General features: G+C 37.6%; 1 protein-coding gene across 6 annotated transcripts in view; it reads left to right on the top strand.

Annotated features, from left to right (window-relative positions):
• The first annotated feature begins 181 nt into the window (after nt 1–181).
• Nucleotides 182–22,578, top strand: part of gapvd1 (GTPase activating protein and VPS9 domains 1) — a 29,523-nt gene continuing 7,126 nt past the window's right edge. Inside the window, exons 1-19 of one of the 6 annotated variants that reach the window (XM_077715558.1) lie at nt 182–325; nt 3,321–3,532; nt 3,614–3,881; nt 4,574–5,146; nt 6,108–6,188; nt 6,265–6,399; nt 7,920–8,112; nt 8,706–8,786; nt 10,118–10,272; nt 10,444–10,573; nt 11,080–11,205; nt 11,392–11,565; nt 14,065–14,202; nt 17,330–17,461; nt 17,794–17,913; nt 18,132–18,200; nt 18,910–19,247; nt 20,131–20,218; nt 21,405–21,437. In XM_077715558.1, coding sequence (XP_077571684.1) covers nt 3,348–3,532; nt 3,614–3,881; nt 4,574–5,146; nt 6,108–6,188; nt 6,265–6,399; nt 7,920–8,112; nt 8,706–8,786; nt 10,118–10,272; nt 10,444–10,573; nt 11,080–11,205; nt 11,392–11,565; nt 14,065–14,202; nt 17,330–17,461; nt 17,794–17,913; nt 18,132–18,200; nt 18,910–19,247; nt 20,131–20,218; nt 21,405–21,437 — 3,019 coding nt within the window. In that variant the 5' untranslated portion in view covers nt 182–325; nt 3,321–3,347. Of the gene's footprint in view, nt 326–3,320; nt 3,533–3,613; nt 3,882–4,573; nt 5,147–6,107; nt 6,189–6,264; nt 6,400–7,919; nt 8,113–8,705; nt 8,787–10,114; nt 10,273–10,443; nt 10,574–11,079; nt 11,206–11,391; nt 11,566–14,064; nt 14,203–17,326; nt 17,462–17,793; nt 17,914–18,131; nt 18,201–18,909; nt 19,248–20,130; nt 20,219–21,404; nt 21,438–22,578 lie in introns of all 6 variants that reach the window. The other 5 variants (XM_077715556.1, XM_077715561.1, XM_077715560.1 and 2 more) reach the window with 5 other exon arrangements.

The raw sequence follows: 22,578 nt of genomic DNA, 5'->3' as shown, positions 1-22,578 counted from the left end.
CATTCGAATTTCACCATCAAACGTTTAACGTCAATATTAATTTATTTTGACTTGACATGAATATTTTAAGAGGAAAAATGAATATTTAGAGGAATAATGTCAACGGGATCTTTGCCTTTTTGAGTTTTTATGTTGTCCCTTTACAAAGGTTGCGCATGCGCATAACGCTCGTCTCCTCGTGATGACAGCGAATGACAGTCCAGTTTGCTCCTGCAGAACAGAGACTGCTAACCGCGTACAAACATTTTTTTTCTCGTTTGAAAAATCCAACGATCTGACGTGTTTTCTGGTACTACAATACATCAAAACATACCCTTTAAGTTTGGTGAGTTGCCCAATTTATGTCGCGTTTTTTATTCAACCTACAGTGCTCTCTCTGTAGCTTACAACCTAAACTATGCTAACCTAGCTAGCTGAGGTTAGCATGGTAGCTTTCCGCATTCATATAGCCGAGGTTCGAAACCTAACCGGTAGCTTTGGAAGAATAATATTTGTTATATGATGATCTTTCTGCAGATCTAGTGAGATTTCAAGCACCCGATGGTTGATCCAGATGGTAAAATATGAATCTATATCGGGTTATGGATGTAAAACCAAACTAGCTTGCATGTAAGGAACACAATGTTAAGTTTATTTTGGACGTGTTGTGAGTATTCTTATTAAATATGATCATCGCATAGATCTCATATTATTGTGCTAATTTCTTTTATACATATAACGTATTTCATCCAATTATTGTTAAAATGACAATCCGATTGCAGATCTTAAACTTGTTTACATATGTTTATATATGCAAAATGAAGACGAGATTAAGTCCCAGTTTAGAAGTAGAATTGAACTATCTTTTACTATAATATTCATCTCCAAATCAAGCGATTTTTATTTATCCATGTCATCACTCCTCCCACATATCCATCATTCAACCTTTTGATGTTTAATTGTTAAATAGTGTGGGTGTGTGCTACTTTTGTCATTCAGTGTACAAAAAAAAAAACACTTAATGAAGTGACTCACATGAAATACCTGTTCAGTAGATCTACTTCTCCCCATCTCAAATGGCACTATACGGGTTTCTTATTGTTTATTTTCATTGAGGGTTTTGGTTTATCTTCTAGAAAGACTTATGAGTCACTCATTTATTAGTTGATCTTCAAAAAATAGCCTAAAAAGTCTTATGATTCAGTTTCCAGTCAATTATTATTAGTGTGAAATGTACTGCTTATGTTGTTTAACTAAAAGTATCCAAAGTTGTTTTAGAGGGAAGTAGTTAGAGGATGTAGGACTCTCTGTATGTGCATATTTGTTTGAGAATTAATTTCACTTCAGTAGTAGTTTTGATGTCTACCAATATTTGTTATTGGAGGATTTATATTTCACATTGAGTTTAAAAATTTGACAGATGTGTCGGGTCAGAACAAGATACGATACATATAAAAAAGTGCATCCGTTAACAGTACATATGAAACATCAACAGAAAAAAAGGACTCAAGTATTAATATACTCGTCACTCATCATTCAAGTAAAAAGTATAAAGTACAAAGTAAAGTAAAACGGAATGTATTAAGAAATATTAAAATGTTTTATTTAAAAAAAGATAGAAGGGACTGTAAAACACAAAAAAAACAAATAAGAGTGGACAGTTACTGCCACTGGCTTCTGCGTGACGGCGCCATCTTGGGGAAGAAAAAAAAACATTATTTGGACAACGTCGGCAGGCCGGATTAAAAGGCCTAGCGGGCCGGATGTGGCCCGGGGGCCGTAGTTTGCGCATTCTGAGCTAAACCCATAAACAATAGAATATTTTTTGGGTGGTTACAACCAATACATTTTACTCAAAACTTGTAATATTATTAATAAGTATTATTAAAAAGTAATAAGTATTTTGTCCCTAACAAGAAATACATTTAAAAAAAACACTCATATTTTTTTTTAGTTTGTTGTTAAAACTTGTAAAAAATTTTTGTCCCTAACAAGAAACAAAAAAAAACACTCATATTTTTTTAAAGTTTGTTGTTCATTAGCCAAGTTTTTTACATTTTATGAGAAATTTCCCATCTACTTTTCAATGTGACATTGGTATCTCTTATTATTCCAAGGCAAGTCTACGAAAGGCTCATTATACGTTTAAATCTGCATAACCAATTGAATTTGTCAGGCACATCCATTCTAATGTTGTGCTTGTCTATTAGCTTGTGCGTATTGTCTTTGCCTTGCAGCTATTGCATTTTGATGTAGTTTCAAGCAGTCTGCTTTCATTCTAATCCCCAGCTCCAGAACAGTATTTACTATGTAACTAAGCATTCACAAAAAGAGACTATTATGCAGAGGATTCCCTTAGTAATTCCTTTGCATTTGTATGCTTTTTCTCTTCAGTGGGTTTGCCTTGGCTTTTGAAAGCTTGAATAGGGAGAGCATATTTTAGCTGTTATGATTTCAGATCCTTGTGAGAAAGGCATTGAGGCTACCACTTCCTTTTTATGATACAAGTGTGTTGAATGTCAGATGGAAATATATGATTGTTATTCTGTAGTGGTAATTGTTGTATATTGATATGCCGATTTCAAAATGGGTTTTTTTGTATTTGATTGCCGAAGGCACAGGTGTCAAAGTGGCGGCCCGCGGGCCAAATCTGGGCCGACACATCATTTTGGGTGGTCCGGGAAAGTCAATCATGAGTGCTGATTTTCTGTTTTAGGATCAAATTAAAATGGAGTATAGATGTATATTAAATTTCCTGATTTTTCTTCCCCTTTTAAATCAATAATTGTAATTTTTTAATCAATTTTTTGGTGCTTTTAGTTCAAAAATCATTTTTTAAAATGTAAAAATATATATAAGAAAGGCTAAAATAAAAATTTGAATGAAAAGTATAGATGTATATTAAATTTTATGATTTTCCACTTCTTAAATCAATAATTGTCATTTTTTTAATCAATTCTTTCTGTGTTATTAGTTCAAAAATCATTTTATAAAATCTAAAAATATATTTTAAAAAGCTAAAATAAACATTGTTTTAGATCTAAAAAAAATCCTGAATATTCAGGGCTTCTATTCCAGTTCATTTAATCCATTTAAAAAAGAAAATCTAAATATTATCTACAATTGTCCGGCCCACGTCAAATCAAGTTGACGTTAAAGCGGCCCGCAAACCAAGTTTTGACACCCTTGACCTAAGTTATTGAATGATGCTTATTCCTTGCCTATAGGAAGACATTTAGAGATTTTTCAATGCATCTCCAAAAGCAAAACGGTTTTCTTTTATGCTAAAAATGTAAGTGTATCTTATTTTTTAACCCTTGTTTCTCTTTTGTGCTCATTAGCATTGACCTCCGTGTGTGCTGGTGAAGATGGTGAAGCCAGACATCCACACTCTGGCCCACCACCTGAAGCAAGAGCGGCTTTATGTAGCTTCAGAGAAGCTGCTGATCCAGAGGCTCAACAGCGATGTCCTGAAAACGGCAGAAAGACTCTACCGGGCTGCCTGGATTGCCAAACAACAGCGGATCAACCTCGATCGCCTCATTCTCACCAGGTCGGAGAAACTGATTATTATATGGAATGAGATGAGATGTTGAGTAATAACATGATACCCTTTTTCTATTGTTTTGATAAGTGTGGAAGCTTCTCCAGCTGAATGTTGTCAACATGCCAAAATGTTGGAAGACACACAGTTTATTGATGGCTACAAGACTCTAGGCTTCCAAGAGACTATCTATGGGGAGTTCCTGGCCCGAATGAGGGAGAACCCCAGACTAGTGGCATCTTGCCTGGTGGCGGGGGAAAGGCTGAACCAGGAGAACACTCAAGGGGTCATTCATACCGTCTTCACTTCACTTTATGGGAACTGTATCATGCAAGAGGATGAGAGCTACTTGTTACAGGTTTGTAACTCATTTTTAGTCACTAATTTAGGAATAAAACCCCTCCAAAAAAATGGTCGTCCTTTACCCTCGAACACTCATAGGCACAAGTGTCAAAGTGGCGACCCGGGGGCCAAATATGGCCTGCCACATCATTTTTTGTGGCCCAGGAAAGTAAATTATGAGTGCCGACTTTCTGTTTTAGGATGAAATTCAAATGAATAGTATAGATGTATATTAAATTTCCTCATTTTCCCCCTTTTAAATCAATAATTGTAATTTTTTAATATTTTTTTTTCTGTTTTTAGTTCAAAAATCATTTTGGAAAATCTAAAAAAATATATAAAAAAGGCTCAAATAAACATGGCTTTAGATCTATAAAAAAAATCAATATTCAGGGTTTTAATCCAATTCTTTTAATCCATATATTGTTCCATATATAAGGCGTAGTAGATTCTAAAACTTATTTTAAGGAAGTTGTAGTCTCTTATTTGCGCCTTATAGTGCGGAAAATACCGCATTTGCAGTTCTGGTTCTGGAATTTCTGTTTTAGGATCAAATTAAAATGAAAGAGTATATTTGTATTTGCAATAAAATGAATTAATAGCAAACATATAATAAAAATGGGGGAATGTTGGGTTTATTTTAGGATACTATTATATGTGCGCATTAATCATTATATGTATGTGTGGAATATTCAACAATCCTCTTAGGTGTTGCGCTACCTGGTGGAGTTTGAGCTAAAAGAGAGCGACAATCCACGACGACTTCTCCGACGAGGCACATGCGCCTTCAGCATCCTCTTCAAACTCTTCTCCGAGGGTCTTTACTCAGCCAAACTCTTCCTAACCGCCACCCTCCACGAACCCATCATGCAGTTATTGGTAGAAGACGAAGACCACCTTGAAACCGACCCGGGAAAAGTAACTGAGCGCCTAACCCGAGTCCAGCAGGAGCGTTTTGGAGAAAAAGGCTCCGAGGGTTATAAACAAAGAGTCCAGGCGGCTGTGGAAAGCAATGAAGCAAAATTAGTCGCTTTAGTCAACAAATTCATCGGGTATTTGAAGCAGAACACCTACTGCTTCCCTCATAACTTGCGATGGATTGTGTCGCAGATGTACAAGACTCTGTCATGCGTGGAAGGTTTAGAAATAGGGGAAGTGCGTACCATGTGTACAGACCTCCTGCTCACATGCTTCATCTGTCCTGCAATTGTCAACCCAGAACAGTACGGTATCATCTCAGATGCCCCTATTAATGAAGTGGCGCGCTTCAATTTAATGCAGGTAAGGGACACCAGGAGAAAAACACTTTGTTTAACCCTAGAATTGTAACTCTATTTCAGGGGTTACCTTTCACGCTTATGAAATACAGTGTTCCCCCGGTTATCGCGGTTAATGGGGACCGGGACCACCCGCGATAAGTGAATTTCCACTTAATTAGATTTTAATTCCCAAAAAATATATATATATTTTTACATTTTTTATTTGTATTTTTTTTGTTATTTGACCCCCCTGTATACAACAGTACACCATATAGAATATGGGTAGAGAGAGTGAAATGCATGTTATAACAAAAAAAACTAAAATATGTTGTTTCAGTGTAATATTTGTATTTTATTTATTATTATTATTTTTTTTAGAATCCGCTAAGCTCTGAGTCCACGATAGCTGAACCGCGAAGTAGCGAGGGAACACTGTAGATGGTTACCGGGCAGAAAAAATGGGTCCTAAGCAATGTTCCCTCTAAGCTGCACGAGTGCGCAATTGTGCATTACTCTCGTCTTCTCTGCGCAGCAGCAATCATATGGCGCCCAGTAAATAAAATCCAATTTTTTTTTAAATTTTATTTTAATTTTTTACTTCTTTCCCCATTATGGCGCTGCTTTTGTGGCAGTCAGTGGCAGTAGCTCTGTCCACTCTTATGTTTTTGGTGTTTTACAGCATGTTTTACATGAAAAATTAGAGGGAACATTGACATGCACCTGCTTATGCCAGGTGTGATACTGGTGTGGCCATAGCGCGCAATGATGATGTTGCTTACACTGGTATTCAGTGTGCTCAGGGAGGTTGTTTTTATGCCCAGACCAATGAAAAATTAGAGGGAACATTGTTCCTAAGCAAGGGTACCCATTTTCCCCGGTAACCAGCTATTTCAGAAGCGTGAAAGATAACCCTTGAAATAGAAGGTTACCATTCTAGGGTTAATATTTACTTCATATTATGTTTTTTTGCTCTGTTCGTCAAGGTCGGGCAGCTTTTACAACAGTTGGCGATGGCTGATGATGCCGACCCAAGACAGAAAAGCTGTTTGAACAAGTTTGATAAAGTAAGAGTTGTTGATTTTTCAAGTTTGACCTTGGAAATGATTGCTAATGTTATGTATTTGTTTTGTTTTTTTCCAGAGTTGTGTGGCAGCTTTTCTGGATGTGGTGATTGGCGGTAGAGCAGTTGAAACACCACCCATGTCATCGATGAACCTTCTAGAAGGCCTTAGTAGGACGGCGGTTTATGTTTCGCATCAACAGTTGATCGCATTGGTAAGAAGATTTTTGAATGCAGCTGGATTTTTAAAGACATGGTTCATATTACAAGGGTCCTTTATTTATAGTGCAAGTTTAACCCAGAGCGATTAGTGGACTCGTTATGTGTTTAAAAGATTTGGAGGCTCCTGATATCAATTAAATGAGGGCTTTTTTGGTAATATGTAGGATGGCGTATTTTAATGTGCACTTGAAGGGTCTTCATACCCCTGGATTGGATTTTAAAATGAGAAAAACTTCACATTTGCGCCTGAATAGTCACTCAAGGTCAGAATGTGAAAAGATTTTAAGTCTATGGTTAAAATGTCGAGGTGTATAAAGGGGACTTCAAGATTCTCCTTTTTATAGATCTACTTCTAATATGACTGAATTATAGCTATTTGGAAATTGGTATATCATTACCTTTGCTCTTGCTTTTTCTGAGAATCGATCACCCTAAACCAGTGGTTTTCAAAGTGGGCGGTACCGCCCCCCGGGGGGCGGTGTGAACTTTCAGGGGGGCGCTGACGAATAAACAGGCGAATGGGGGGCGTTGAAATAGTGAAGGGGGCGATGGAGCAATTACAGTAAAATGTGACGTTGGTGTTTGTAGAAAGACCGGAAAAATTGATTGTCTGTAATAAAAAGTCGACAAAAAACAAGCTTTATTGAAACAAGAAACGTTGTCTGCTCGAGCGCTCACGAGCAGCGCGCATATACCGTATATCACTAATTGTCGCGAGTTTATCGTCGATGCAGGCGACTGGGGAAACCACCACCATCCAGTCAGCCGCAGAGGAGCACACAGTAGCGCGCCGGCAACGCTTAACCACAGACGTATGCGCACAGCGACCGGCTTAATGCATCAGCTATCAATTTTTATGATTCGAGGTGAACTGCGCATTGGTCTATTAAAAGAAACGAAATTAGCGAATAATATCTGAGGCGCCTGTCTTCTATTTATTTAAGCTTCGTTCGTTGGAAAGGGGTAAAGAGGGGGGCGTTGGCATTTTGGCCCGGCGGTGAAGGGGGCGGTGGCCAAAAAAGTTTGAAAATCACTGCCCTAAACCATGTGTCAAAGTGGCGGTCCGGGGGCCGAATCTGGCCCGCCGCATCATTTTGTGTGGCCCGGGAAAGTCAATCACGAGCGCCGACTTTCTGTTTTTGGATTAAATTTAAATGAAGAGTATGTATATGAAATTTCCTGATTTCCCCCTTTGAAATCAATAATAGTCATTTTTCAATCATTTTTCTTTGTGTTTTTAGTTCAAATATTTTGTAAAATCAAAAAAATATGTAAAAATAGCTCAAATAAACATTGTTTTAGATTTATAAAAAAAACTCTATATTCAGGATTTTTAATCCAGTTCTTTTAATCCATTTAAAAAAAAAAATCTAAATATTATATTTAAAATAGTATAGTAAAATAGTCAAATAGTAATTTAAAATGCCCGCCAACCAACCCCAGTCTGACACCCTTGCCCTAAACATTGAAGTGAACAATATTTGAATAATACTTGTGTTGTTCTCCCCACTAGGTGGACTTTGTACGTGGCGTCATGGCTGGAGACCACCTACGGGAAGAGGAACACATGGCTTTGGAAACCCTATTGGCCAACGTACCCCAGTCCCAAACTGGGAAGAGCAACAGTCTGGAATTGACCCCCTCCAACACCCCCCAGCTCTCCCCCGCGAGCACTCCCGCTAATAAGAAGAACCGTCTCCCTATAGGTACTCCCCTCCTCCTCTTTAATCCGTCTTTTATAATTAATTTATTGCTACGTTAGATACGATGCAAGTACTTGTAAAAGCTTGATGTGCAGGTGCGTTTGGGCCATTTGGCAGGCGCTCGTCCAAATGAGAACTAGAGGAACAATTAAGTGATTGTTTGTAATGAGGAGCAAAATAAACAAGCCGGCCAGTGATGGCTAGTTAGAGGCCCCCATGTTTTTTTAGAGGCGGATAATGAGCTCCTTTTCAGCTTGTTATAAAGATAATTAGCTTGGTCTGGATCGAGGCTCAATTACAGAAATGACAGCCAATTAAATTACCAAATATAAATGAACTTGACTTTAATTGGCATGGGTGGAAAAGATGCCTCAACTACTTTGATTAGTATTTTTTCAAGACGAATGATTGGAGAGCACCGCCTCTTTAATTAGAAATGCTTCTTATGTCGATGAAAGATGATTAGAAGACGCCAGCCTTTCCATACTTGAATGACTTTTCAATTGAAGTGTGTGATGTGAAGTGTTGTATTCTTTCTACAACTTCCTACTTTGTCCCTTTTCCCTTCCTCTTGTGCTGCCATTTTGAATGACCAGGACAACACTTAGCCGCTATAACATCCTGGGATCCTACCACCACCTCCCTGTCTGCTCATATTCCTTTAGTAACCCCGTTTGGTGGGTAATCTGTCCGCTAGAATTTACTGTATTTTCACGACTATGCGACGCATCGCATTTAAAGGCGCAGTATCAGTAACGAGTGCTATTTCTGTATTTTACACACACACACACACACACAAGGGATGCGCCGTTTTTATAGATGCAGCCAGGCATGGCAAAACATACACACTGAAAACACATTTTTAAAAAGACAACGGAAGCAAAAATGAGTTTAGTTGTACTTTATCTAGCTATTTTACAATGTAGTCACGTCATCATCACCCACAAATCCATCAAAGTCCTCATTTTCTGTGTCCGAATTGAACAAATGTCCAAATTGGTCATCGAAAATGTTTTTTACGTTCGTCCAAGCGACCACAATCCATTCGTAAATAGTAGCTAACTAGTAGCTAGCGTAACTATTCTGCCTTCCACACTTTGTAAAGCTGTGTTGAAGTCGATGTCCAGGCCATAATCCATTGGGTGTATTGACAAAAAAAATATCCTATCAGTCACTATATAAGAACTATATATCCCAGAAGTCACTGCGCAATACTTTTTTTACGGGGAAAATAGTCGTGATAACAACTTTAGTATTCTTCCATATACAAGGCTCACTGGATTATAAGGCGCCCTTTCTATTTTGGAGAAGGTTTAAGACTTTATGTGCGCCTAATAGTCGTGAAAATACGGGATTTGTTTTGTCCAATAATGCTCTGACTTCACTGATGCATGCGCCGCCGCCATTGAAGTGCAACTCTTTTTTTTGTACTCGTACTTTCTTCCACCCTGCTTGCTTTGCATTGAATAGCGTTTTTGACCCGACATTAAGGTTAAGAAAATGTGAACGTTTCCTGTTGGATGATATTCTTTTTGAAATGTATTATTATCTTTTTTATACAAGATAATGAAGGAGTTAATGGTAGTATTGTTTCTGAAAACTGTCATACTCCAGCTCATCCTTTTATCATGTGCCCACGCATTGGAATACAATAGGATTTTAATTTCTGTTCCTCAAAGCGCATGCAACTTCTCAAAAAGAAACAGATAATAGATTTTACATGACTATTTTCAAGTGTTTTTTTTGCTGGAAAAGTCTTGTGCCAAAAAGTGCAGTTGAACATTTGCTCACGTTCACAAAAATTACTTAAAAATATGTCTAACAAAACAAATTATTGATTAAATTAACCATAAATCTCTGCAATAATGATTGAAAAACTCAAAATTTCTGCTTTCACATCCAGATAAATGCGCTTTTTGGATGAATCTATTCAAAAAAATTAAACAAAAAATCATAACTTAGTTTTTAAACTGTCTAAAATCTTGACATTTTCTTTTCCAACCAGCAGCTGCTCGGAGCCGCAGCCGTACCAACATTGCCCAAGAGGGGGAGGCAGAGGCTAGCTCCCAAGAGTCGCTCCAAGAACTAATGCCAGAAGAGGTGCTTGTCATATCATTTGGAAATGGTCCTCAGACTGTCCCTGGAATGATGTCAGAAAATGAGGTAATGGGACTTAAATGCATTTAACTACCATAGAAAAAAAATGTTATAAATAAAATGACTCTCTGGGTGTAAGTGTGGTTATCCCGTCATACATTTTATGATTTTAAAGCCCATCAACATAAATAATGTCACGTGTAGCCCCTTGATTTGAATATGTACTCTTCACTGCAGGTTTTGAACTGTCACTTGTCGGATGCTGCACAAGGGGACGGCCATGGAGATGACACGAAACTTCATGGTAAACCGGACAAAACACTGCGATTTTCACTCTGCAGTGACAACTTGGAAGGCATCTCGGAAGGTTAGTTGTATTTTGGCTTGAAACTTGACAAAACTCGAATAGAAACCAGAAAGAGCAGACTCTAATAAAGAAACAAGAAAAATTAAGGGCAGATAATGGAAAAAAATATTATTTAGAGTGCGGTTGTAAAGATTTAACCTTGCGACCAAAAATGTATTGAGAAAAGTGGGACTGAGTACTGTATACAGTATTTTCACGACTATAAGGCGCACTGCATTATAAGGCGCACCCTCAACGAATGACACATTTTAATTTATTTTCCATATATAAGGCGCACTGGATTATAAGGCGCCCTGTCTATTTTGGAGAAAATTTCAGGCTTTTAAGTGCGTCTTATAGTCGTGAAAGTATGTAATTTTAAAATCGATGAACTTTACTGGATTTAGGCTGAAGTGATTTTTAGAAATAAAGTCCATGATTTTTATTTTATTTTGTAGAATGTTAATTATATTGGGTCAACTTTGATATTTTTGAAATCAAGGAATTTTTTTTAATGTGTTTTTCAGGTCCTTCCAATCGTTCTAATTCAGTATCATCTCTTGACCTGGAGGGAGAATCGGTTTCTGAACATGGAGCTGGACCTTCAGGGAGTAATGGGGTGGAGGCTCTTCAGCTTTTGGAGCATGAACAAGGCAAGTATTGAAAAAAAAATATTGCCATAATCCCTTATATTCCACTTAAACTTCTACAATTAAATGAACTTCTTCCATTTAAATTTAAATGAACTGTTTATACTGTTGCTTTTTTGTTGTTGATAAGAAATGTATACTACATGTGTGCCATACCATAAATGTTATGTGATGTACCTCATATTATAGCCACCACGCAGGACAACTTGGATGATAAACTGCGTAAATTCGAGATCCGAGACATGATGGGCCTGACAGAGGATCGGGACATCTCCGAGACTGTCAGCGAAACCTGGAGCACAGACGTGCTTGGTAGTGATTTCGACCCTAACATGGATGAAGATCGGCTTCAGGAAATAGCTGGTAAGTTTGTCATTTATCTCCATCTTTTATAACCCGAGTGCTTTGGCAAATATCTTCAAGAAAATGTCATCACCTTCTGGCACCTTTGTGAAACAACATTACATATATGGTAGTGAAGAGCTTTTTAAGCAGTTTTCTGTTTAGGTTAATGTTGGGAAGAACTGGGGTTTAGGCTTGGGTTTAGGCTTAGGGTTAGGTTGTATTTAAATACAAAATGGTTAGGGTAAGAGGTTAGGGTTCGGGTTAGGTTTAGGGTTAGAGTTAGGGTTAGGGTGTGTTTAGATACAAAATGGTTAGGGTTTGGGTTAGGGTGTGTTTAAATACAAAATGGTTAGGGTTTGGGTTAGGGTGTGTTTAAATACAAAATGGTTAGGGTTAGGGATTAGGGTTTGGGTTAGGGTGTGTTTAAATACAAAATGTTTAGGGTTAATCGATGGTAGGGAAATTTGCAACAAAGTATTCCACGAGTACGGGATGAATAAAGTTTAATCTATTCTAATCTTAATCCAATTTGAGTTTTAGCTGTAAAATATTGGGCATATTTTTCGTACAACATCAGAATTTAAATGGTTGCATGACATTAAACCTTCACTTTACCATATTCCATCAGTTATTTCACCATTCCTAAATCCACAGCGCTTCTAGTACATTTAGCTTTCACTATTTGTGAAAAATATCTATTCATTCTTCCATCTTTCTCACCCTCACTACTTTTGCTACCAAGCTCTCTCTCTTACTCTCTTTCTCGCTGGCAGTTTCTCTCTCTGTCTTCCCCTTTCTCTGACATTCATTTAGTCCCCGCAGTCTTATTGACCTTGGTTCCTTTCTAATTTGCATGCGCCATTTTTCATCCTTCGGAATATGGCGTTGGGGGACTTTTCCGTCATTAAGTGAATTTACAGCGATTTCCTTATGTGTTTTCTCTAAGGGATTGGGTTATGAGATACACATTAAATATCCATTAATACCTCATTATCGCACTGATAAGATTACCATGATAATGAGGCAGAAATTCTAATTGTTTCGCTTCTTGTTGTGCCACTCATTTAATCATCCACCTGAAAGACATGCACACTCTTGAACATTGTAAACATGGACAGCGGGAAAAAAACTCATCACAACATTCGGCCTTGCACCACACATTCCATTACGCCAAAATCCGATTGGCCGACACTCATTTGCTTAGGAGTAATGTGAGTGTAATTTCCAGTTCAAAGTCGAGTCTCGCTAAGTCAACTCAGGTGAGATGTTAGCAATTAACGCTAACTCTTTCATGCAGAGTTTCATAATTGTGCTGTTTCAAGCATAAAATGTACATTATTTGAGATCCATTTGGGTAAACCCAGCTGAATATATTCTCGAAAATCATGTAGCGTTGGTAATGTTCGATACAAAGTTCTTGATGATCTCTCCAATTTAGCTCGAATTTTCAGGGATTGTTTTGTTCAGCTAAATTACCTTTTTGGCTCCAAATGGCTGAGGCGGAATTATGCAGAAAGAACTGGTTTACCATCTTTACCATCTTGAACTTGTTTTCCTCACACTAACATGTCTCTAGGTCTCACGAGTACTGATAGGTATCTCTTAACATACTTTTTAAAAAATAATTATACTGTATTTTATCGCATGTTGTATTTGTCCTTCCAAAAAATTATGCCTAAATTGAGGGTGCGGCTTATATGCGCAGAAATTCCACTTGACGTGCATGAAACTGCATTTATTTCAAAATAGAGAAAAGATAAATAGTTAAAATGCTAAACAAGATTTATTTTGACGTCTATGAATGAAATTTAAAGAAAAAAATATACCATATCTTGCATAAAATTTGAAAATAACTCACTTGTGCCTGCCATTGCTTGCTCAGGAATGACAAACTAGATACCACATGTGATGATTTTTCTTAAAATTTTCCCTTCAAAGTAACACATTTGTACTCTCTAATAAAACCATGAATATGAAGGTGAAAATTGTGAATCAATGGCTGTCTTATACAAGAGAAAATGTAAAATTCAACCATTTTACCGCAATTTTAAGGGTGCGGCTTATACGCAGATGCGGCTTATACACAGATGCGCCTTATACACAAATGCGGCTTATATGCAAGGAAATACAATAAGTATACTGTATTTTCACGACTATAAGGCGCACTTAAAAGTCTTAAATTTTCTCCAAAATAGACAGTGTGCTTGAAATCCAGTGCGCCTTATATATGGAAAAAAACTGAAAACCAAAAACGAAAAACCACCACTGTCGGATATTAAAAAAACACAGACGCCTTATAATACAGTGCGCCTTATATATGGAAAAAATGTCATTCATTGAGCGTGCACCTTATAATGCGGTGCGCCTTATACTCGTGAAAATACGGTACACTAAAATGGAACTAAATTTTGACAAGAACCTTTGTAAACTTAAGGATGGAAAAACAAATGTTCCAATATGAAGGTGCCCTTAGTACAGAAGGCTGGTTCAGTCTTCTTCCTTCCTCTTTGTTCTTAGGGGCAGCTGCAGAGAACATGCTCGGAAGCCTGCTGTGCCTCCCGGGATCGGGCTCCGTGCTATTGGACCCCTATGGCTCCACCATCTCCGAAACCACGAGCGAGGCGTGGAGCGTAGAAGTCCTGCCAAGTGATTCCGGTAGGGTCCCGGCCTGGAGTTCATCCCCTTGTCACCTTCTGACCAATCGTTGTCTTTGTTTTATTGTATTTTTTCCTTCTTCACTACTGCCACATTCATTAATATGGCTCTCCACGTACACATTGGGATGCATATTCATATTTCTTCTGGCTTTTAAGTGGGGGTTGGGACACCAGGTGTGGTTATACTCCACCCAAAATGTGTGTACACATCTGTCATCATATTTGAATACATTTGCCTGTCTTTCAGGGCAGATCCTTACGTGCCAGTAAAAGGCAGATTTGGATTTCCTTAGAGGGACCACCAGGTGTGTTTGCACCTGTGGTGGAACGGCAGGGGAGGGAAAGGCAAGGACAGCAGCTGTTTTCAGTCAGTTTACATAGCATCAATTCCAAGATCGCATTTGGGTAGCGGTTGGAAGTCAAATATTGTCGTGCTATCCTCACACGTCATTGTCGGATTTGGGAAATTTTGAACAGTTAGAATTCTGATGGAGAAATTTGGGAATTTTAGAGATAAAATTAGAACTAAACTGGAATTTTCCATTAGTTACTGAATAATAATGTGGCAATGTGGGCAAATGCCAAGGGTGCAATCTACTTGGGGGCGCACATTTTTTTTTGTAGAATTATATTGCCAGTTTTCTTGACTATTAACCTTATTTTTAGCCATAAACTTTTTTATTTATATAACATTTTTTTTTATGATGAATTCATTATATTTCAGGTGCATTCCAATCACCAATAATCACAATATAATTTTAACCGTAAAGAAATAAAATTAGAACTAAACTGGAATATTCCATTAGTTACTGATTAATAATGTTGCAATGTGGGCAAATGCCAAGGGTGCAATCTACTTGGGGGCGCACAAGTTTATTTTGTAGAATTATATTGCCAGTTTTCTCGACTATTAGCCTTATTTTTAGCCATAAACTTTTATTTATATAACAATTTTTTTTCTGATGAATTCATATTTCAGGTGCATTCCAAATCACCAATAAACACAAGATAATTTAATACGTAAAGTGCGGAACTAAAAAAAGTACTTGAGTACATATTCAAATTTTGCTAATTATTTTAAATACGTTTTTATTTGACTTACTCCATTCTATTTTTGTGGTTGAAGGATTGCATATTTTACATTGGCACTCTTCTATTGGGTCTACATTTCTTCTTTTTTGGGGGTGTGGCTAAAATGATATATAACAATAATCGAACATAGGCTTTGTCATACCTTCAGTCAGCCAGTAGGAGGCAGATAACCACCCAATGTCTTTTAATATAACCTCACCCCAAAGTTATTACACAGAAGGGACTGTATGTTATGCTACCGAAAGTTTAGAGTCCTGATGGATGTGGGAAAAAGACTGTCCTTAAGCCTATTTGTCCGTACGAGGCCATTTTCAATTAAATTTTAAGGTAAAGTAATTTTCAAGGTACACTAATTAGAAAAACAATGCCTTTTCCCCCTCCACTACAAGTGTACACTTAATACATGCCGTAGATGATATGCACGTATACATTTTTTAATTTGCTTATTTAGTTTTCCCCCGCAGCGCTGCACGGTAATAGTGCGATCAGAGTTTTTTTTTCAAATACTATGCTTGTTACACGGTTCAGAAGCAGAAAACTACACTCAGCAGACCACTTCACCAACACATTATTACTAACGAGCATGCAAATGAGTACTGCTGTTCATATGGAGCCTTTGGGTTCAAACCAATAGCTCCAATGGGTAGCCATAGAATTGCTTCTTACAAGCTTGATGGTTTTATTTGCCTCTTATCATTCATGGTAATTTATCCTTTGATTTCATGCATATGTGTGTGTATACTTGGCAATTATAGAAAAGGGGAGGAGTCACAGAATTACCAATGTTATAGTAACCACTGTATATAAAGGACGAAGGGCCTAAATGCACTACAAATAAGAGACGATTTGGAATAGCAACATTTACCGTATTTTCACGACTATAAGGCGCACTGCATTATAAGGCGCACCCTCAATGAATGACATTTTTTCCATATATAAGGCGCACTGTAGTATAAGGCGGATGGTCTATTTTGGAGAAAATTTAAGACTTAAGTGCGTCTTATAGTCGTGAAAATATGGTAATTCCTATTGACTTCCAGGTATGAAGCACTCACTCACTACACAGTCACCTCTAGAGCCAGCCATTGTTGATGTTTTGGATTTTTTTGTATAAAATCTTGCAGTGGGCAGTGATAATTTTACAATTGGCAGACTGCGAGTCCCAGGGATTCGCTTGTCTGAAAACTGTGCGTCCCAGGAAACTTGTCACGAGTCCCAACATACTACGGATGCAAATAAAACAAACAACGATATATAAACATTCAGATTTAATTTATTTATTATATGGTTTAGGGTTAGGGTTTATTTATCATTGTACTAGTCTTTCAGCTCGTAGATCCTCCTCTCTTTGCAGCCAAAAGTCTTTTGAAATGTGCGTATTTTTCCTTGCTTCCCCCGTTTTGCTTCATGATCATCGATCGAATCTTCTGCAGTTCTTTTCTTACTAGTTGTATTTTTAACTGCGAAATAACTATCCAGACTGTTTTGCTTTTTCTGAAACATTTTTTATCTTTCTTACACTATTACGAAACTCTTGCTATCGCTTTCTCTCCTTCGTCTGCTAGTGTCTGCTAGTCTCGCGAGAATTATTTCGCAAAGATTATGTGGAATAAATTGGTTTGCTATCGGATATATGTGTTTTGGTTTTTTTTTTGATAAAAAATTCTTTGCGTCCGAAAAAAGCACATTACTTGAAATTGTGCGTCTGGAAGAAAAGCTGTGCGTATCAGACGCAGGACGCAGAGGTAACGAGAACACTGTGTGGGGGAGGAGCTATATGATGGAAGATTTTGTAAACTAACATGACATCTGCATATTTAACAGTATTGTTTCAGTTCAGGCGTTTGTGTTTTTTTAAATATCCGACAGTGGTGGTTTTTCGTTTTTGGTTTTCAGTTTTTTCCATATGTAAGGCGCACTGGATTATAAGACACACTGTCTATTTTGGAGAGAATTTAAGACTTTTAAGTGCGCCTTATAGTCGTGAAAATATGGTAGCTTGATTCCTTTGGTTTCTTTTTACTCCCCAGAAGCCCCAGATTCGAAACAAGAAGAACGGCTACAGGAGCTGGAGAGTTGTTCCGGGGTTGGCAGCACCTCAGATGATACCGAAGTCCGGGAAGTCAGCTCAAGACCAAGTACTCCTGGCCTCAGTGTTGTCTCAGGTATAAATAGAAATTTTATTACACTATAAGATAAGCAATAAATGGCAAGATTCACTTTTGAAGTTCATTACCTTGCAAATAATTGGAGAGCTAACATAGTTTTGGATTCAGTCTGTTTATCATTTTTTTCGGACCAGTTGGATCATTAAAAACTAAAAAACTCAAAAGTGCAAAGCATTTTTTTGTCCATATTGTGACCACTGACACTGCCCATAAAATCATATTGGACCTAATTTGTGCTTATTTTGAATAGAAACTGTATTTTGTGTGATATTTTTTATTTATTTTTGTTTTAATTTAAATATATATATATTTAAATATTTGACATGTAGGTATCAGTGCAACATCAGAAGACATCCCCAACAAGATAGAAGACCTACGATCCGAGTGCAGCTCAGATTTTGGAGGCAAGGACTCTGTGACCAGTCCAGATGGGGAGGAGTCAAGCCACGGTAGGAGAGTGTCACACCCCCACTAGGTTTGCAAAGTCATTAGTCTATTCCAAAGCGGCCACAATCATCAATTGCTGTCACTTTCAGTGTCACCGTCAATCTATATCACAGCAAATGACATCCCCAATTTTTTTTTCCTTTTTTGGAGATTTTACAATATACTTATTATTCACTTGTATTGGCTGTTAATGATCTTATCTCTCCTTGTGTTGTGACAGGAGCACACCTGCCAGCATCACAAGACGCTTCCATTATGGCCTTGTTTGATCCTCTCTGTAGTGGTGAAGGTAAATTTCTTGTGAATATATTTTTTTAAATATTGTTATAGAGCAAGGGTGATTTTTTTTCTTTATAAATTGATTAAAAGAACTAGATTAAAAGCCCTGAATATTCCCCTTTTTTTTTTATAGATCTAAAACAGTTTATTTTAGCTTTTTTTAATATATATATTTTTTAGATTTTACTAAATTATTTTTGAACTAAAAAAACAGAAAAAATGATTAAAAAAATGACAATTATTGATTTAAAAGGGGGAAAATCAGGATATTTAATATAAATCTATACTCTTCATTAGAATTTGATCCTCAGACAAAAAGTCGGCACTCATGATTTACTTTCCCGGGCCACAAAAAAATGATGCGGCGGACCAGATTTGGCCCCTGAGCCGCCACTTTGACACCAGTGCTCTAAATTGTCCAAAAATATACGTAAACATTTAGTTTGTGATCTAGAACAAAGTTTATTTTTAGCTCTTTTTTCCTTACTAAGGAAAAATGTCTTTTTTAAAATTATGTTCAATATTAAAGTGATATAAAGCAAAGTAGCCTAATAAGGCGATATGATGGTCTACCCTTGAAACAGGTGGTTCACTCTCTTGCCACATTTATTTCTTTAGCTCTGAGCATTTTACAACTATATATCAGAACATTTTTCTTCTATATATATTCCCCATTATAAAGTCTCATGAGATGAGGAACAATTTTTTTTGTGTCCCAGGGTCCAGCACTGGGACAATAGTAAGGCCCAAGGTCCACTACGCCCGTCCCGCTCACCCACCACCGGATCCCCCCATCCCCGAAGCAAGCGCCCTGGGGCCGGAGACCCGACACTCCGTCATCAGCTTGGCTCAAGCTGAGTTTGAGCTGAACAAGCAGCGCCACTCCTTCCCCGATCGACTGGTCCGCAGTCGCAGTTCTGACATCGTGTGTCCGGGTCGTCGACCAACGAGCGACCCCGGGTTGAATCGCCGTGTGCCGGTTGAAGAACGCGAGTCGAGCGGGGCTTTTGCTGCGGGGCCGTCCTCGTCGCCTAGCAAAGATTCCTTGAAAGGGGAGGTAACTATCAAGTCTTGAAATTTGATTGTGCAACTAATACATTGACTTTTTTATTTATTGACCTATAATCATAAGCATAGTTTGCGTGAAGGTAGTTTTTAATGTCTATGTTGAAGAATTCAATTTTTTTTAGTCCTTAAAGGCACAAAATATGATCGCTACCATTTTGTGTCAGTTATCCACACGCACCTATGCAATACTATATATCATGTGTGTCAAATTGTGGCCCGGGGGCCAAATTTGGCCCGCCGCATCATTTTGTGTGGCCCGGGAAAGTAAATTGAGTGCCGACTTTCTGTTTTAGGATCAAATTAAAATATAGTATAGATGTATATTCAATTTCCTGATTTTCCCCCTTTTAAATCAATAATTGTCATTTTTTAATCAATTTTTTCTCTGTTTTTAGTTCAAAAATCCTTTTGTAAAATCTAAAAATATATATAAAAAAGCTAAAATATATATTTTTTTTAGATCTATAAAAAAAACTGAATATTCAGGGATTTTAATCCAGTTCTTTTAATCCATTTATAAAAATAAATCTAAATATATCTAAAATGGTCCGGCCCACGTGAAATCAAGTTGACGTTAAAGCGGCTCGGGATCCAACCCGAGTCTGACACCCTTTGCCATATACAATAATAATGTCAATAAAGAAGAAACAGTGACATGGATACTTGAATTTGATTGGCTAAGACAATACCAGCATTGATAAAATGTTGGGCTGGGACTTTCTGAAAAATACTAACTTACATTTTTCTCCATATCAAGAAAAACGTTAAATAGATATCCAAGTACATACTGTGTTCATGTATTTGACTGTAACCATGATCCATTTCTAATACTGTACTACCAACTAACTGCTATCTATGAATTCCATTCACAGACCGAAGACCGAAAAGACAGCGATGACGAAAAGTCCGAACGCAACAGACCATGGTGGAAAAAACGATTTGTATCAGCCATCCCAAAAGGTAAACAAACACTCTCTCCACATTACCTAATTAAACCGTCACCTTTTAAACTCACGTTTGTCATTTTACATCCACAAAAAAAACACCAACAAACTCTCCTTAATCACAAACGACAAAAAAATCTCACACTTTAAAGAACCTCACCAAAAGCCATTTATTAAATAAGAAAAAATGATATATTCCATATTGTCGATGTTCCAGTTGGAAAATGATACCCTGTTGTTTGTCAGAGTTACTTTAAAGACGCTTCCAGTTGCTTTTTTTTGGCTCACGTCTCACTAACTCCAGATTTATCTAGCGCATTTGAAGCTAATCACTCATCAGAGTAGCTTTTTCGCCGTGTAGATTGTACGGAGCGCTAGCCCTCCCAGCTGTGCTGTCATCCGGCAGCTAATGGTCATTAGATGGACCTCTCTGTCATCACTACTGATAGATGGCACATCTCTTGTTGCCGTTCTTCCTTCCAACGCCATATCTCATGCATCTGTCTGGGGAATAGTGAGCTGCGCCCACACACAGTGACTGCACATTAGTCTTTCGGATAATTGTGTTTCTTAAGTAAACATCAAATTGATATTCATAAAATGAGAGACAACGGGGTAAAGTTGGGAGGCCAACAAAGGCCCGAAAAGGCCAGTCTGTTCCCGAGTACCGTATTTTCACGACTATAAGGCGCACCGCATTATAAGGCGCACCCTCAATGAATGTCATTTTTTCCATATATAAGGCGCACTTTATTATAAGGCGCACTGTCTATTTTGGAGAAAATTTAAGACTATTAAGTTAAGCCTTATAGTTGTGAAAATACGGTAATTGCTATTGACTACCAGGTATGAAGCACTCTCACAGTCACCTCTAGAGCCAGCCATTGTTGATGTTTTGGATTTTTTTGTATAAAATCTTGCAGTGGGGGAGGAGCTATATGATGGAAGATTTTGTAAACTAAGATGGCGTCTGCATATTTAACAGTATTGTTTCATTTCAGGCATTTGTGTTTCGTTTTTGGTTTTCGTTTTTTTCCCATATATAAGGCGCACTGGATTATAAGGCGCACTGTCCATTTTGGAGAAAATGTAAGACTTTTAAGTGCGCCTTATAGTCGTGAAAATACGGTACAATGTGTTTGTTTGTCAATAGTCAGTCAGTTTGTTGTCTTGCCTGTCTTTGTCTGTTGTGTCCCTCACAGTGCTTTATTGGACGGCCGAGAGTGACGTCCCAGGTAACAATGTCCGTTATTTGAGATAGCTTTAACGTCCCGGGCTGTGCGCCATGCTGCTTTTTAGATTGGTAGATGTCATGCGGTGTATTTCCAATGTACATAGTCTATGTATCCATGCAGTTTTTTGAAATAAATTTAAATTATGTTCCATAGTGTTCCATTGCAATTGTCTGTTGGACAATCCAGAATACAGTGGTACCTCGACATATGCCGTTGCGGGACTGAGATCGTAAATCAAGCTTTTTGTAACTCGAGCGAATGTTTCCCATTGAAATGAACTAAAAACAAATTACCGTATTTTCCCGACTATAAGGCGCATTGCATTTAAAGGCGCACCCTCAACGAATGACACATTTAATTTTTTTTGCATATATAAAGCACATTGGATTATACCGGTCTATTTTGGAAAAAAATTCAGACTTTAAAGTGCGCCTTATAGTCGTGAAAATACAGGAATTTGTTCCAACCCTCTGAGAAAAATACCAAAAACAGGATATTGGTTTGGAAAAAATGTTTTATTTCTTTTAATTTGCCATCTATTGATAAAGTAACACATAACTAGTGGTTGAATAGTAATAAAATGTGTTTAATAGAAGTAAAATTAGTCGCAGAGGGTGGAGATAGCGACATACACAAGGGCGGCCTAACTACATATTGATTGTGGGTAATGGTAAAGTTTTATTCTGAGAAAGGGTGTCATTGGCTATCGGTGTTGTGTTCATGAGTATACTTCATTACCCAGAAAGACATCTTTTTGCCCGTGCATGCGCGTTGTGCGTTTTCTGGTTCATGTGTAGGCGAAAGAAACCGTTCAGTATCTGTTATACACGAAAGAGATGCGGCAAGACAGTGCCATGGCCACCTGACTTGGTCACATCTCGAAATTTTTATCGTATCTAGGGCGAATTATTCGATCGGAATTTTGATCGTATCTAGGGCAAATTCGATCGAAATTTTGATCGTATCCAGGGCTAATTCGATCATAATTTTGATCGTATCTAGGGCTAATTCGATTGAAATTTTGTTCGTATCTAGTGCGAATTATTCGATCAATATTTGATCGTAAGTAGGGCGAATTCGATCGAAATTTTGATCATATCTAGGGCGAATTCGATGAAAATTTTGATCGCATCTAGGGAGA

This window comes from Stigmatopora nigra, chromosome 4, assembly GCF_051989575.1.
Source record: "Stigmatopora nigra isolate UIUO_SnigA chromosome 4, RoL_Snig_1.1, whole genome shotgun sequence".
Lineage (NCBI taxonomy): Eukaryota > Metazoa > Chordata > Actinopteri > Syngnathiformes > Syngnathidae > Stigmatopora > Stigmatopora nigra.
This window is presented reverse-complemented; position numbering and strand designations above follow the sequence as displayed.